Raw genomic sequence first — 16,609 nt, 5'->3', positions numbered from 1 at the left:
CAAATACACTGAACTGAAACTATGCGGTTTACTACAGCCTCCACTTGTGAAAACTGTCTTCAAAATAAGAGCGAACTTCCGGTGAACGTGATATGACGAAACACGCCTTTAAATACAGATATAGTGATAGATTAAACTAAATGAAGAGATGAAAAATCATGAATTGTATGAATGATGAATACAAATTAAATAAAAAGTAATAATTACTTTCTTTCATTTAATTTATTCATCATTCATACATCATTCACCGCAGTGGTTTACTGGGTCAGTGTTCATGCTCATGTCAATTAACTCCGCCTTGTTGACGCCCATTTTCAAGTTCGGTAAATTAGGAAACATATTTATAGATTCGGAGTTCCCCGCTCAATAACTTCATGCAATAAGTGTTGAAACAAAAAAATGTGGGAGACACAGTCATTCAGACTTGTTTATGTGAACATATTAATAGCCACATAGACTCAGCTTTCTGCAATCAAACAGTACTTCAAGTATGAGCAGTATGTATCAAGAGTACACAAGTAGTATCAGCTTCATAGTTACTTAGATCCAACGACAGTTCAGATGAGTTATTATTATGATAATGAAAAACCAAACTAAATGTCCTGCAATGAACCAATTAATCAACAACCAGGGTTTACCAAACCAAGTCTAGAGTCACAGCGCCATCTTCAGGTGGATATGACACGTTTTGAGGGCAGAATAAATGAGACGCAGGTGTATTTTATTAATATTATTGCCTATGAGCTGATTGTTTTCCATTATGTATACACACTACTAGATATGTCTGACAGTAAATAGATCATTAAAGCTGTCATCGACTAATTTTTTCTCCATTAATTATGGAACAATTCGGGTTTCAGTTTTGGTAACCACATCCATCGCAGTGTTGGTGCTGCAACATGTCTGAATGAAGCCGCACAGGTGTGTTGACTATGAACTGACGCTGCGGTAGTGCATTGAGCACCCCACCCCATGTCTCTGTTTATTGATGCCGAAGCAATTACACGCATCGCCGCACCAGTTATGAGTCACAGCACTCCTGCCGTTTGCGCGTCTGCACACACATCTGCGGTGCGACAGGGCGGAGGAGTTGCCTGTGAGCAGCCTCTAGGGAGAAAAGGGGACATTTCATTCACATAGAAGCCGGTTATTTTTAGGGGGAGGAGGTGACAGGCGGCAGACGCCTTTGCAAACATTGCCTCACCGCTTAATTAAACGCAGGATGTCAGCGCAGAGCCGTGCGTAAAAGAAGCTGCGTGCGGCACCGCGGAAAGGAGACGTTTTACAGACGATTTCACCTCATTTCTGGAGGAAGAAATAATTCCACTCTGCTGATTGCGAGAGACGCAGCAGGGTGTTCCTGATTTCCTGCACAGACGGTCGGTGGATCAGATCGGACGCGCTGTTAAGGATACATTCGTTAGTTTTTATTGTTATTATTATATTATTATTATTTTGAGGGAGCGATCGAGCTGCCTCCATCAGGTGCAGAGCCGAGAGAGAGAGAGCGCGCGAGAGAGAGAGCATCAGATCCAGCAGAGGTAAGAGACAAACAGTTCAAAAAAACACATATGACCCGCGACGACACAACATCGTTTTACACACACACACACACACGCACACACACACACACACACACACACACTCACAAACACACACACAGGCCCTGATATTAATTAATAAACGTCGATCAATGGAGCTCCATTATTTTCACGCTGGCTAATCTTCTATAAATAATGCGGGTTTGTTTCATTTTATAGTGGTAAAAATAATCCAATCTCCTATAATAATCCTTATCATACACGTAACGGTGATCAAATGGTGCTAAACATTGATCATAATGTAGACTATCTATACACAATAAAATACCATGTTCCCATGATATCCCATAATAATCGCACAGGTGCAGCATGTGTGTGGCTCTCTGGAGGGGGTTTAGCCTCTATTGGCCTCATGATGATGTCTTAATCTGTTGAAGGATGTCTATACTATGTTAACCTCCTTTAGGAATGTATAGTGGTCATATTGCACTGTGTGTTTTTACAATAAAATGTAACATGCTATACTCAATAATATTAAAATAGCATTATAGCATTGCATATATGTATAATAGGTTGCTCCCATAGTGTTCTTGTGGTGCTTTGTTGATATGTTGAGCTTTATCTTCATTGATACCTGTGTAGGGTTGGGGGTGGGGGGTATACTGGTGGGTCATGTTTAGCAGCCGTGAGGCTGTACTGTGACACAACAGTGCTCCAAGTTCAATACTATATATACATGCTGATGTTTAGCAGCTGTGATGTTGACCATGTTCACCATTGTAGTTTAGCATGTTGGTATGCATGATTTGGCAGTAAACAGCTGAGGCTGATGGGATCGGATTAGTTTTGCAGTTTTGTGCATGGCACATGAACATCTTGGCCTGATTCTTCCTCTGGGGAGCACGAATGTCAGACAGATCATCGACACGTTCTCTTTGACGACTGTTTGCATAATGGAAGCGTGTACTTGAAAGTTTTCCCTGAAGCCCTTGAGAGCGTGTTAACTTTTGGCATACCAAGTGTTTTTTTAGTGCATGTGGGCGTGCCCCGCTGGTTATCTCATGGCCACTGCTCTTCACTGCGCGCATACTTCCATTATGACGCCGTCCTTACCCACGGTGTCGTTGTCGAAGCGTAGCACCCACCCTCACCCCAACCCAACGCATTTACACCGCTAGCTTCTGGCCACTCAGCCGGCGCCATGTTGAAAGCCATTGAGTGGAAATACTGTAGATATATGCACCATTTTAAGTGAAACAATACAAGTACAACCAGGGACATTTACTCCAACTCCAAGTAGGCCTATTAAAAAGTGAAATTACTCAACGCAGAACAAACTCGAATGGGCACTCGGTAGAGCGCATACCTTCGCATATCACAAGATTGGGCATTGAATTATGAACATGTTGGCATTAGTTGCATGCCAATTGGATAAAAATTGACCGTGCTATGGTAAAAAGAAGATTTTGACCTTTTCATGACCTTGACCTTTGACCCGATTGATCCCAAAATCTAATCAAATGGTCCCCGGATAATAACCAATCATCCCACCGAATTTCATGCGATTCGGTTTAATACTTTTTGTGTTATGCGAATAACACGCATACAAATAAATAAATACAAACATAACCTTCCGCATTTTCAATGCGAAGGTAATGAAGTCATGCCGGATCTGGTGTCTGTCTGGGGTGGGCTGGCGCAGTTGGCTGCCCCGCTGGGCAATGAGCTGAAGGGGTTTCTTGTGAACCTGCATGGTTTTGTAGGTATTTGGCCCAATGGCACCGCTGACCAGTATTCAAAATAACTATACATGAGAATTAAATTGTCTCGCGGATGATCTCATTAAATTATGTAGGTCCTATAATATTAAATTGAGACGGTTTCATAACCAGTTAAAAGTTCCTCACTGTAACTTTTAAAATCCTAATATCAGTATAATTGGGACTCTGTCTCATGAATCATTGATAACTTGACAAGTCATGAATAGAAAGCAGAAGCACTGGAGTGACAGATGCTACAGAAGGCGTCATTGTATTGAGTCCCAAACAAATCTTATCAAATCACTCTTGACATGCTGCAGAAATTCAGTTATTTTCCATCAAATGAATCACATGATTAGTTGACAAACGATGCAGAGATGATGAGACTTCATCCACGACTAGAGTCATCGTATCAGATGGATTTTGTGCTACTTTTCTTTTCCCTCCCTTGGTCGCTTACAGAGAGGATGAGTCTCCACTGGCACAGCCGTCCATGCTAGATTGGACCCAGCAGGAGCTTCAGCTCTGACTCATCTGCTGCTCACATTCCTTCAGTCCTTTTAACCGACCTCTACCAGTCTGCAAGGTCAAACTCAGAGGCGGCTCAGGCTTTTTATTTGACTTGACAGGTGAAGTCTAGCAGGAAATGTTTGTTTGCACTGTGTCTTTGTTTAACACGGCGTGTGTATTTAAAATTGTTTTACTTGTTCTTTGTGCTTGAATAACATTTGGCAGCAGTATAAACACCTAAACTAAAGAATTTTGAATTTACTGTCATTTAGTTAAAACAATCAATATCGTAAAGTAAAAGACTTCTGAAATATCAGCTTTCCAGGAGCAAAGAGGGGCAGCTTTGTGCAGTTTTTCAGCTAAGTCAACAGGTTTCGTCACAGCTATGGTCGGGTGTTTTTCTCTGAGGAAGTTTTAATCTGAAGTGAGCAATTAAAACTGGTAACTTCTTCGGCACAAGATTGGATTCCAAGCATAGGTTTTGTTGGTTGTATTCAGCAAATAATTTGTTTCCCACAACTGAAATATGTTTATGCTGTGATGCAATCGGTTTATCGTGTGAAAAATGCATTTCACTTGCAAAGAGAAAAGAGAAATGTATTTTCCTCATGTTATTTCCTGCATTTTGACTAGCCAGGACTTCACGCTTACCGTGCCTTCCACAAGACAAACAACAGTCTAACCGGGGGTTGTAAATATGAGGCGCTTAGCTCCCCCTGAAAGCAGCATGAGCTCCCCAGCAAGCCTCATTTGATGAATTAAGTGTGATTGCTAAAATGATGGATGAATATATATATTTACATTCCTAAAATAAATAATAGTCTAAATAATGTCTGATCTTCATGCCGTGTTCTTATGTCCCTCTCTTCAAACAAACCTCCAGATGGCGAAGGCAGACCAGCGTTTCGGCCAGCGCGACGGCTCCGACCAGAACTTTGACTACATGTTCAAGCTGCTGATCATCGGCAATAGCAGCGTTGGGAAAACCTCCTTCCTGTTCCGCTACGCCGACGACTCCTTCAGCAACTCCTTCGTCAGCACCGTGGGCATCGACTTCAAGGTGAAGACGGTGTATCGCAACGACAAGAGGATCAAGCTGCAGATCTGGGTGAGGATGGATGGATTCATGTTTGTCTCCTACATCTGTCTGTTTAGATCACACATGGACAATCTGGTAGATTGATCTAACATATTTATGTGTAACATAATATCATAAAATACACTGTAACACACTGTAACACACAGTCACATATGCTTTCATTTATTGAACCATCCAGTAACATCATGGTATATTATACTGTAGCATCCAGTAACATCATGGTATATTAAACTGTAACATTCAGTAACATCATGGTATATTAAATGGTAACATACAGTAATATCATGGTATATTAAATGGTAACATACAGTAACATCATGGTATCCTAAACTGTAGCATACAGTAAAATCATTGTATATTAAACTGTAAAATACATTAACATCATGGTATATTAAATGGTAGCATACAGTAACATCATGGTATATTAAACTGTAATATACAGTCACATCATGGTACATTAAACTGTAATATACAGTAACATCATGGTATATTAAACTGTAATATACAGTCACATCATGGTACATTAAACTGTAATATACAGTCACATCATGGAATATTAAACTGTAATATACAGTAACATCATGGTACATTAAACTGTAACATACAGTAACATCAAGGTATATTAAACTGTAACATACAGTAACATCATGGTATATTAAACTGTAATATACAGTCACATCATGGTACATTAAACTGTAATATACAGTAACATCATGGTATATTAAACTGTAACATACAGTAACATCAAGGTATATTAAACTGTAATATACAGTAACATCATGGTATATTAAACTGTAACATAGAGCAACATTACTGTCACATTCAGAGTGATGCAATGTGACATGATTTTCTGCTCTCAACAACAAGCTGCTGGGAGGAGAATTTTTTTTAAAGACCCAGACTTCTGGTTCTCCTCAGCTTGTATCATTGGTGTGATGTTGTTGCCATGGCAGCAGCTCTTCATGCTCACTCACTCTCTCACCGACTCGCACACGTGCATGCGCAAACACACACACACACACACACGCGTGTGTACACACATTCACAGTATTGTCTTAAGTGGCAATTAAAGAGACCTCTTGGGGGGAAGAGGTTGAGACCTGCCAGGGGACAGAGAAGCCTGGAGGTGGGGGATGGAGATGGATGGAAGTGTGTGTGTGTGTGTGTATTTGGGAGGTGGGGGAAGAGTGCCATAAGTAGAGCTAATCAGAGCCGATTGATTCAAACTGAAAGCACATCAGTGAAGAGTAAAAATAGACACACACACACACAACATGCACACGCATAAACAAAACAGTGCAACAAAAAAGCCGGATTTGCGTTGACGGACATGAATACTGATTTGACTTCAGCTTTGGCGTCGGCATGCTATCATGTTGACAAAAATGTTTATTAAAAAAATCAAATATTTGTTTTATTTTGGATTGGATTTGTGAACCGGATGTTACTTGATGAATGATACTCTTTCACCTTGTGATAGTTGGAGTTGAGGCGGTGGGGTTACCAACGTCTCGGGTTCACTGCATGTCAACTGGTTTTGGTGTTTTTATGATAAAATTGTGAAGGAATTTGCACCAAACTACCTGTACAATGTAAACTAAAACATTAGCAGTATTTTTAGATTATGCTGTGTTTACATGACGCATTTTCCAATGTTGCATTCATAATGGTAGAAAAAGAAAAAATAATCTCATGTAAGTCTAAGTATTGTGAATGCATTTTATTTTAAACCTGTTTTATTTAAACCCTATTTATAGCTACTTTCTACCTTTATGTTTCAGACAAACTTTACAAGAAAGTGCACAGTGCTTTCTCATGTTGACGTTTGACTAATGACCAATTCTAGCATATTCTAGGTCAATACACTCTGTAAATAGAACAGACACATAGTCCTCTCAGGCTGCACACAGGCAAGACACTAAGCAGACCACGCTCTGCGGTTGGCCTCACCTGCTGACCTTCAGACCTGATTACCCCACATCAGTGTTGGACCTCACTGCTACCTGTCCCCAAGTTCAACATCAGCTGGGAAGACTGCAAACAGAAGATTAGAGACGCTGCCCGAGCAGCACATTGATGCACATAGTGTCGCATTGTTCAGCTGTTCACATAGTTCCTCAAGGAAAATCAAACACATTTAGCTTTCCTTTGAAGTAAACTGAGAGGAATCAGTCAGTTCCTGTGGCTACGCTTATCATCATTCTTATGATGAATGTCGGCACCACACACACACACACAGACACACACACACTCAGACACACACATATATATATTTCACGCTCTGCATCAAATTTGAATTAATTTAATGCAAAGAAGCAGTTGTCATATCCCACAAGAAGCCAAAGAAAGAGAAAACAGGAGATTGTTGAATAAGCGCAGAGGAAGTGAGGCACAAAAGAGCTAAATTTAGCAGAGTGACTGCACCCAGACCAGCTGTAGTGGCATAAGGATGAAATGGTGGTGGATGGCGGTGGCTGAACGAAGTGGGAGTTGTTTTGGACGGGCGTGAAAGTCACATTGCGGATCAGCTGATTTGTTGCAGTGGAGCAGTGCCCGTATTGATCGAGGCGTCAGATAAGACGGGTAAGAGTCTTAAAAAGGGAAGAAGATGATTGGTTCCTGTGAGGTGTTCCCACTCTGACGCCAGAGACGGTCTTCATCACCGACAAGCTGCGCAAAATCCAAAGCCATGTATCCCTGATGTTTTAAATTCATCATCAAGTACATTTCCAATCGGATTTTCTGCATTTTGACTTTTCTTTGCACATCTTCAACTATATAAATTAGAATTTTGCAAACAGCTTGGACCTGAACGAACAAACACACCCTTTGCATTGTTAATGCGGCACCGTTTATATCTGCAGCTATATAAACATGTCACGACTTCCCCACCTTCATAGTTATATTCACCCTGCCTGCATGCTTAATTAACTCTCCTGTCATTCCAGATCCTGTCATCCTCACCTGATTGGCTCTCATTCCCTTCACCTGGTCCTCACGCCCTTCTCACCTGCAGCCCATCCCCTCATTAGTCCCTCATTATTTAGCTCCCTCACTTCTACTTGCCCTCTGCCAGATTGTCTTGTGTGTCAGTGCCAAACTCTTCAGCGAATTCCCAAAATCTTAATTCTGATCTGCCCGTTACGACCCTGTTTGCCTGTTTCCCAGACTTAAGATTTTTGCCTGCCCCTTTTTGTAATTTGTTGCCCTGTTTGACGGACCACCCGGTTTTGACCCGGCCTGAATCACCAAGTAAAGATCCTCCTCCTGCATTCCTGTTTACATGTCGTGCTGTTGGGTTCCAGTAACCATTACATAAACATTTCAATTATATAGGCACCATATACAAACAAGTAAAGGAGTGAATGTGGCTTGATGTTGGTTAGAACATAATAGCTTCTTTCAAAGTAGCAGAATAAGCTGAGTGAGCTGTAGAGTCGACCAATGAACGGACGGCAAACGGATGACGGGGTAAAAGTGCAGACTGAGCTTCTGTGAGCGTCGGTGTGAAATTGCATTTTCAACACTTGCTATGTGTTGTTGTGAGTGTGATTGTGTGTGTGAGTGATGATGATTGCTCCAGAATTAGTACCTAGATTATTATATTTTCTTCCAAGTCTGTTAGACATGTGTTTATGTATTCATATATTTGTTATTTGTGCCGCAGCTTTCCATTGGGAAAATGTATGGTTTATAACAACTTGCGGTCCAAATGATGGAGACTTGTTATCATAGCTTGTGTCTCCATGGAAACACCATTAGCCAAAATCAAACAGCCTGGTTTTCAAAGCCAGGCTGTAACAGATAATAATCACAGATTAGCATTTTGAGATATGGGCTTATCTCTATTCACAGTGAGCAGGACACAGTGTTCAACCGTTTATACACAGCATGTGAGGTTGGCTGTGGTTAGAAATGGACAACAGCTGATGAATCCTAATCATTTGGACCTTTCCCACAGTACCACCATTACTGCAAAAAAATCACAATTTGACCAGTTGGAACTTTCTGTGAATCTTAAATGTAATGGCTCCATTTATACATCCAGCTGTGATTTTATTCACTTTCGTTTTTTACTGTAGCTCGATCACAAATCTGGTATACTTGCTTTTCCCGAGCGATACGCAAATCCAGTACTTAAGGAGGTGGTGGAGCACAGTGTGGTTTCAACATTTCAGCCTCTTGTTAAAAGGATCAGGGATCCGACTAAAACTACAGCAGCGAGGTGTGTCGTCCGTATAACCATTAAAGTTGCTGGAGCTGCTTGTCTCTTGCTTCTATACATGAGAGGGAGAACAATGGTTAATTTATATATATTTAATATGTTAATTTGTATACTTGGACCAATTTTATTTACCTTATACATGCTTCCTTTGGGCAATATTATCAGGAAACACTCCATAAACTTTCATTGTTATGCAGATGATACTTAATTATATCTATCGATCAAACCAGAGGAGAACAACCAGCTCAGTAAAATTCAAGCATGTCTTAAAGACATAAAAACATGGATGACCTGCAACTTCTTGATGTTAAACTCAGACAAAACTGAAGTAATTTTACTCGGCCCTGAGCACCTCAGAGATCAATTATCTGGTGATGTGGTTTCTGTAGACGGCATTGCCCTGGCATCCAACACCACTGTAAAGAATCTTGGCGTTAACTTTGACCGGGACTTGTCCTTTAACTCCCACGTAAAGCAAATCTCAAGGACTGCATTCTTTCATCTACGTAATATTTCAAAAATCAGGCACATCTTGTCTCAAAGAGATGCAGAAAAATTGGTTCACGCGTTCGTTACTTCGAGACTGGATTACTGCAACTCCTTATTATCAGGCTGCTCTAATAAGTCTCTTAGGTCCCTCCAGTTGATCCAGAATGCTGCAGCTCATATTCTCACTAAAACTAAGAAAAGAGATCACATCACTCCTGCACTAGCTGCTCTGCACTGGCTCCCAGTAAAATCAAGAATCACTTTTAAAATTCTTCTCTTAACCTACAAAGCCTTGATTGGTGATGCACCATCATATCTTAAGGAGCTTGTAGTACCTTAGCATTTATTTATTCATTCCTGTATTTATTTATGTATACATTTATTTCAGCATTTATTTATTCTTGTATTTATTCATGCATTTATTTATTTATACTTAAGTCATTTTAAGTCCTCCATACCTTAGTGCCCCACTAGAGAGCTGCGCTCACTAAAGGCGGGACTACTTGTAGTTCCTAGAGTTTTAAATAGTAGGATGGGAGCCAGAGCCTTTAGTTATCAAGCTCCTCTTTTATGGAACCAGCTTCCAATTTCAGTCCGAGATGCAGACACAGTCACCTCATATAAGAGACTGAAGACTTTCCTCTTTGACAGAGCTTATAGTTAGGGCTGAATTAGGTTCACCTGGTCCAGCCCCTTGATATGCTGCTATCGGTTTATAGGCTGCTGGGGGACGTTTAGGATACAATGAGCTCCTCTCTCCTCTTTTCTCCCTCCTTGTGGTTGAATTTTCATCTCTCTATTGCACATGACTAACTCTGCTTTCTCCCCGGAGTCCTTTTGACTACATCTATGACATCTCATAGGGTCAGATGGACCCCATAAGACGTCATAGATCCTATCTGCCTGATGGATCATCGAGGTCTGGATCGTGGAATATTCCTACTCCCAACTATGCCATGGCCCTGATGAGACTCCGCCCACTCCTCCTCTCTACCTCCATCTGCCTGATGGATCGTGGAGGTCTCGATCGTGGAATATGCCTACTACCAACTCTTCATACATGCTGTCATATTCATTCATTGTGTTGTTACTGTGTTTTAATTTGTGTGTAATGATTCCTTCTGTACACATTACATCTATTACACCTGTCCATCCTGCAGAGGGATCCTCCTCTGTTGCTCTCCTGAAGGTTTCTTCCCTTTTTTTCCCCATGAAGGGTTGTTTGGGAGTTTTTCCTGATCCGATGTGAGGTTTTGGGACAATCTTTACGACTGTATAGTCTCATCTTCCATTGACTTTTTTGAGTTATCAGCAATTTAGGATACTTCATGCCTTTTTCTGTTGCCCTCCAACAAGAAACATCAAACTCCAAAGGGCAGATTTGCTAATCAGAATCATGCTCCAGTTCTGGTGATGGTTTCTTTCCTTTCCTCTAAAAATAAATATAGGATCAATATGTTGTTTGTTCTCTTGTGGCGCTTGAGACTTACAAGTAGCAAGTGAAACACAAAATGAAAATGTCTCTTCTGAGTAAATCAGGTGTGTGACTGGCTGTTTTTATGGTTTTTTTCAGGACACGGCAGGACAGGAGCGTTACCGCACAATCACCACGGCCTACTACCGTGGTGCCATGGGCTTCATTCTCATGTATGACATCACCAATGAGGAGTCCTTCAACGCCGTCCAGGACTGGTAGGAGATTGCCCTGGGAGCTGTGAGCGTGTATGCCGCTTCTTTATGTTTGATACTCAAAGTAAAGGATTTCAAATGTGCTTTCAGGGCGACTCAGATTAAGACATACTCATGGGACAACGCCCAGGTAATCATGGTGGGCAACAAGTGCGACATGGACGAGGAGAGAATCGTGCCGGTAGACAAAGGAAAGCACCTCGCCGAACAGTTAGGTGAGTGCCACAGAATACTTTAATACAACAGGGTAATAAGATGACTCTATATGGCTAACAGAGGGAGCTTCATGAAGTATTTCCTCACTCTGAGTTCTTATTTCACAATTTCCTCAACACAGAAAGTCTGCAGGGTAAGGTAACCCTCCTATAGGGTCTGACTATTGGTTTGAATGGTTTCAACTATGCTTCTATTTTTTGTGTGAGAATTAGTGGATTGACTCTAGATACTACAATACCCATAACATCTGCTGTCTCACATGTGCAGTCGATAAACATACAAATTTAAGATTTATCACTCAAAATGTGTTAAATCTTAATAAACAATTATTTTTAAAGTTATTTTTAAAGTTATTTTTTGTCGGCGTCCCCAACCATTGATTTCACCGATTGAAATGACAGCTGTCAGTTATACAGTACACAGTAATACTGATGTCATGGTGATTCAGTGATTTGTAGTGATGATGACAACATATTTTTTTATGTGCGCATCCTCACCAGAAAAAAAAGAAGCTGTATTGCTCGAGTTGATCCAGGTATAATAAATGTTATACCATACTGGTATTTCTTTCTAACATAATACTGTAGATATGTACATAACAAAGATACACTGACATACATAATACAATTTTAAGATTCCAGATTAAATACTTATTAAGCAATGTGTGTATTTGTGATCATGACAAGAAAAAGCAGTCAAGACACATGATGAAGAAATAGAAACCCATAGTACATAACACCCTCCACCATAAAAGATAACATCCATTCATAGATGTAAAATAGTATTAGTCCAAGAGGACAGTCTCGTGGAAAGTAAGAATAAAGTACAGTTCCTTTAAAATACATTGTGCTTTGCTTTCGTAAAGGGTTGATGCAGAATTGGGGAGCCATTTAGTATTTGGTTGGTTCTGCAGGAAGTGCTGTTGAAGAAATGAGATGTTCTAGTTTTTATGGGGTTTATATATTTTTATTTTTAGACCTTTGCGCTAAATATGGTAAATCTAGTTTGCAGTTGATAAGTGACTTTGACAAGCAACACAGAGGTACAATTTATGCTTTATCCTTTATATTTTCAAACATAAACACAGTTTTTCTGTGACTGACGCTCCCCAGCAGGAGCTGATAATAGCTGATTCAGCATACTTTTAATGAAGACAATTTGACTAAATGTAAACAAATAGTAATATATATAGGATCTAATAATGTTTTAACACTCATTTGGGTTGGGTATTACTGAACTGGTGTGAGCCAGGAAAGGTGAACGTCTTCCCTAGGGCGTGTGTGTAGTGAGGAATGCCTAAATAACACTATAGCCTAAGGCATTTGAAGTAAGACTGCACAATACTGGTTTTAACGCCACTGCTGGTAGCTATCTCCAAAACCAGCCATGTAAATGCTGCGGGCTGAAACCAATGAAACAGTTTGCTGCTGCAAAATGTCTAACACAAAGATGTTTTGTGGGTAATTGTGTAATGTGGGTGTGCTTCAGCAAAGTCATGTTCGGTAAGTCACGTTCCCGTAAAAAGAGCATCGCACTAAATGGCGGCCTCCCAGGTTACACATATTTGTGAAGTGGGAAGAAGATTTTGAGAAGAGCAAACACACCATGAGAACCACACCCAAATGTGTCATCATGTGGCCCTTAAAACTGTCACAGGAGTATTATGGTGGACCCAATTGCACGACTCAGGAGACAGAACTGGAAAATAATTATCTTTACTCCAAGTACCGGCAGGAACAAAACAGACGGGAACAGAGAAGTACAATTTGTAACGCTGGAAGGCTTGGTCAGGAAGAACACAAAACAATCTGGCAGAAGGCAAGTGAGGGGACCTAAGTAGACAGGGACTAATGAGGGGATGGGCAACAGGTGAGACGGGACATGAAGACCAGATGAAGGTAATGAGGGACTAACGAGGGAGTGATCAGAGGCAGGTGAAGGGAGTTGGACTGACGAGATGGGAAGCAGGATCTGGAACTACATGAGAATTAGTGAAACAGGCAGCATAACTCACCCCCTCCTCTCTGGCTTCATATAACACTTTTTGTTAATCAATCAAACAAGTTCTCTCCTCTATGATTATCTGATCTATAACTTTACAGCAGAGTTTCATTTAATGTTGCACTACTCCAGTATGTCCACCTCACTGGATGACTATCACTACACAGCATTTCATCATTGCGTTTAAATTATCATCATCTTTGTCTTTTTTCCCTGTAAATGCTGTACCAGTACTTTTCCGAGCTGGCAGTAGTCCTCCAACCAAGCGGAAGCTTGTGTCTTCATCACGACGTGGACAAGTCTGCATTAATTGACTTTGAACTGTTTCACGCACCTCTTTCCTCCTGCAGGCTTCGAGTACTTCGAGGCGAGCGCCAAGGAGAACATCAACGTCCGGCAGGTCTTCGAGCGCCTGGTGGACATCATCTGTGTCAAGATGTCGGAGCGCGTGGACGTGGAGGTGCCGGCGGCCCCCGGCGCCAAGACCACCAGACTCACCGACAAGCCCGCCCAGCTACCTCAGAAGTGCTGCTGATCGTCAGTCCGTCTTTCAGCTCATCCTTGCGCTGTCAGCCCCCCCCCCTCCCTTTCTCCCCCATTGCTCTCGAGAAAAAGAAAAAAAAGAAAAAAACAGATTAACTATTGCAACATTCCTCATCACACTCTCTCTGCTTTAGTCCATGTTTGTGAGCAGTCAATCATCATTACGCCTACTGCATCCTATTAGCCAGTTTCCCCAAACCGTCCCGTGCCCAAGCATCCAAGGTTGGTCCTTACGTAGGTGGTGGAGTAAGGGTGGCAGTGACCTCTGAACAACATTTTATTTGGCCTGTTTGAAAAAATTGCAGAGCCAGACTAGAATAAAGGAGGTTATGCGATAACGGTGGAAACTCAAAGTCTGGTCACACCAGAAAGTGGCAAAGCAAAGTTCTTTCTGCGTCCTCGCCAATTTGAGTGTTAGAGGTTTGGCGACATCGTGAATATTTGCAATGTCATTGACCTAAACGTTCCTTCAACTCGTTGTCTACTCTTCGAATCACATTTGACGATTAGGCCGTTTAGATGCACAACCGTCAAGGGACACCAAAGTCGATTTTGTCTAGAGGGCACTGCTGAGCGGAGATGGCCGTTGGATCACACAGGGAAGCACAGCACTGCCTCTCCACTCAAAGTGTAGCACAATGAGAAACTCACACCAGAGCAGCTCACGTTCACAAATGTTCAGGGCACAGTCGTTCATCCGCCAAAAAACATCTGACTAGGCTGCTTCACCGGTAGCTAGTAATAGTGAGTTCCCTCTAATACAATATGCCGATAGTCTAACTAACTGCTACTGGCCTTACTTTGTGCTGTTTGTCGCTTGAAAGATGCTTCAGGGCTGCACCACCAATGCACAACTCCCAGGCAGGGCTGCAGCCACAATCATTAGAGGAGCGGGTCGAGTCCAAAAACAGGTCTGAAGTTAAAGTCTGAATGCTGCTCTGTGGGTGTTTTTCACAGCATAAAGTTAGATAGCGAGTGCCTCCTGGGGTTCTAACAGGGTTCATTTAGATAAGTAGTGTTGTTATTGGGTAGAGTTATAAGACAAATCATTGTACAGTATGTGGTGAAACAAACATTTTTAGTTGGGTATTGCAAACATGGAAGGTTAGTGAATGGGCCGGCCCAGGGCCCAGAAGGTCAGAGGGGTCACTGACTGTTATAGGCAAGTTCATATCTTGATCCTTGATTCAGTTAAGGACCTCCCCCCCCCTCACCCAAAAAAAAAAAAAACTTGTTGGAAACTTAATGCAACATTTTCACAGGGACACTAAATGACTGCATAATGATGCAAAAATGACAACAACAAAAAAGGCGAAACAACGACAGTGACTTAAAAATATCCACGACCCCCATCTCCCCTCCAGGCTGCCAGAGACTCGTCCCCAGACTGCCACTAAGAGCTGCAGCCCTGTTTCATGGTGGCTTACAGCTTTTGCACTGGCCGACACAATCCAGCGTCACACTGAGGGTGTTTTATACTCGCACACACATGTGAGCAGAGCCGGTGAGGGAAGAGCACATGGTTCTCTCCTTCCCCCTTAGCAGGTGTAATCAAGTAGCTGTCCTGTTTGCAGTGTTTCCTACATGAATGTGTTTGGATGTGTGTGCGTGTGTGTGTGTGCGCGTGCGTGCGTGAGTGTGTGATTTTAGAGCCAACATTGTGTTGTATATGGTTATCATATTTATTGCGTGTTGAGTTGTAATGTTTCCTTGTGTTTGTGTACAGTATCTTTGACGAGAGTGTGATATTTTGATAATGTCATGTCAGCTGAGATACAGTACATGTGTGTGTGTGTGTTTACGAAAGACTTCAAGAAAAAAAAAGACAAGGAGAAAAATAATTGTTCATTTATTATTAAATATTGAAGATAGAAAAAATACAATATCCTGCCAAATTGTTATATGGCTACAACAGCGCACGTTTCTGTGTGTAATTCCACGTGTGTCTTCATATTGGTAAAAAAGAAACATACAATAATATTGTCATTGTCTTCATATGATTATTTTTTCAGTGAATTTGTAAATGATAGATTTAGAAATTATAATGGTGTTGAGTATGAATTAATTTTTTTATGCTGTGTATAAATGGACAAATTATATAAAGAGTGTAAAGTTGTTGTCTTACAGTTCACTCCTGTATGGAGGAGAAGCACAAAGTGATTGTACAATATATTGTGAATGTTTGTATATTATAGATGCAATTTAGTATAATAAAAATCACAATCTTTAAACCATAACATTTGTTTTGTTTATGTGGCTATTGTGGACACTTTTTAATTTGTTTACAAGTTTGTTACACTAAATCTTGTACCAGTTTAGCTATTAGTACTTGATTAATAATAAAGATAGTGAATACATTGAATACAATGATGAATATACTAGAGGTCTACTTCAATACTTTACAAGATTGTATACATGTGGTGAAGTTCCTTGATAGCTCATTTATTATCATTGATGCACTATACAACCGTTTCTACTTTATTAGCTTTTAACTTAGTTATCTTTTATCTTTTTTTCTCAATACATCCTGTATATA

The 16,609-nt window shown here is 41.0% G+C and overlaps 1 protein-coding gene across 1 annotated transcript; it reads left to right on the top strand.

Moving 5' to 3' along the window:
* The first annotated feature begins 1,205 nt into the window (after positions 1-1,205).
* On the top strand, positions 1,206-16,304 carry rab3b (RAB3B, member RAS oncogene family). The gene is made up of 5 exons (XM_056414491.1): positions 1,206-1,541; positions 4,695-4,919; positions 11,198-11,316; positions 11,404-11,528; positions 13,881-16,304. The coding sequence occupies exons 2-5, from the start codon at positions 4,695-4,697 to the stop codon at positions 14,063-14,065; spliced, it is 654 nt and encodes a 217-aa protein (XP_056270466.1). The 5' UTR covers positions 1,206-1,541; the 3' UTR covers positions 14,066-16,304.
* The last annotated feature ends 305 nt before the right edge of the window (positions 16,305-16,609 follow it).

Source organism: Pseudoliparis swirei, chromosome 5 (assembly GCF_029220125.1).
Source record: "Pseudoliparis swirei isolate HS2019 ecotype Mariana Trench chromosome 5, NWPU_hadal_v1, whole genome shotgun sequence".
Lineage (NCBI taxonomy): Eukaryota > Metazoa > Chordata > Actinopteri > Perciformes > Liparidae > Pseudoliparis > Pseudoliparis swirei.
Note: the sequence above shows the minus strand (reverse complement) of the source record. Positions and strands in the feature narration are given on the sequence as shown.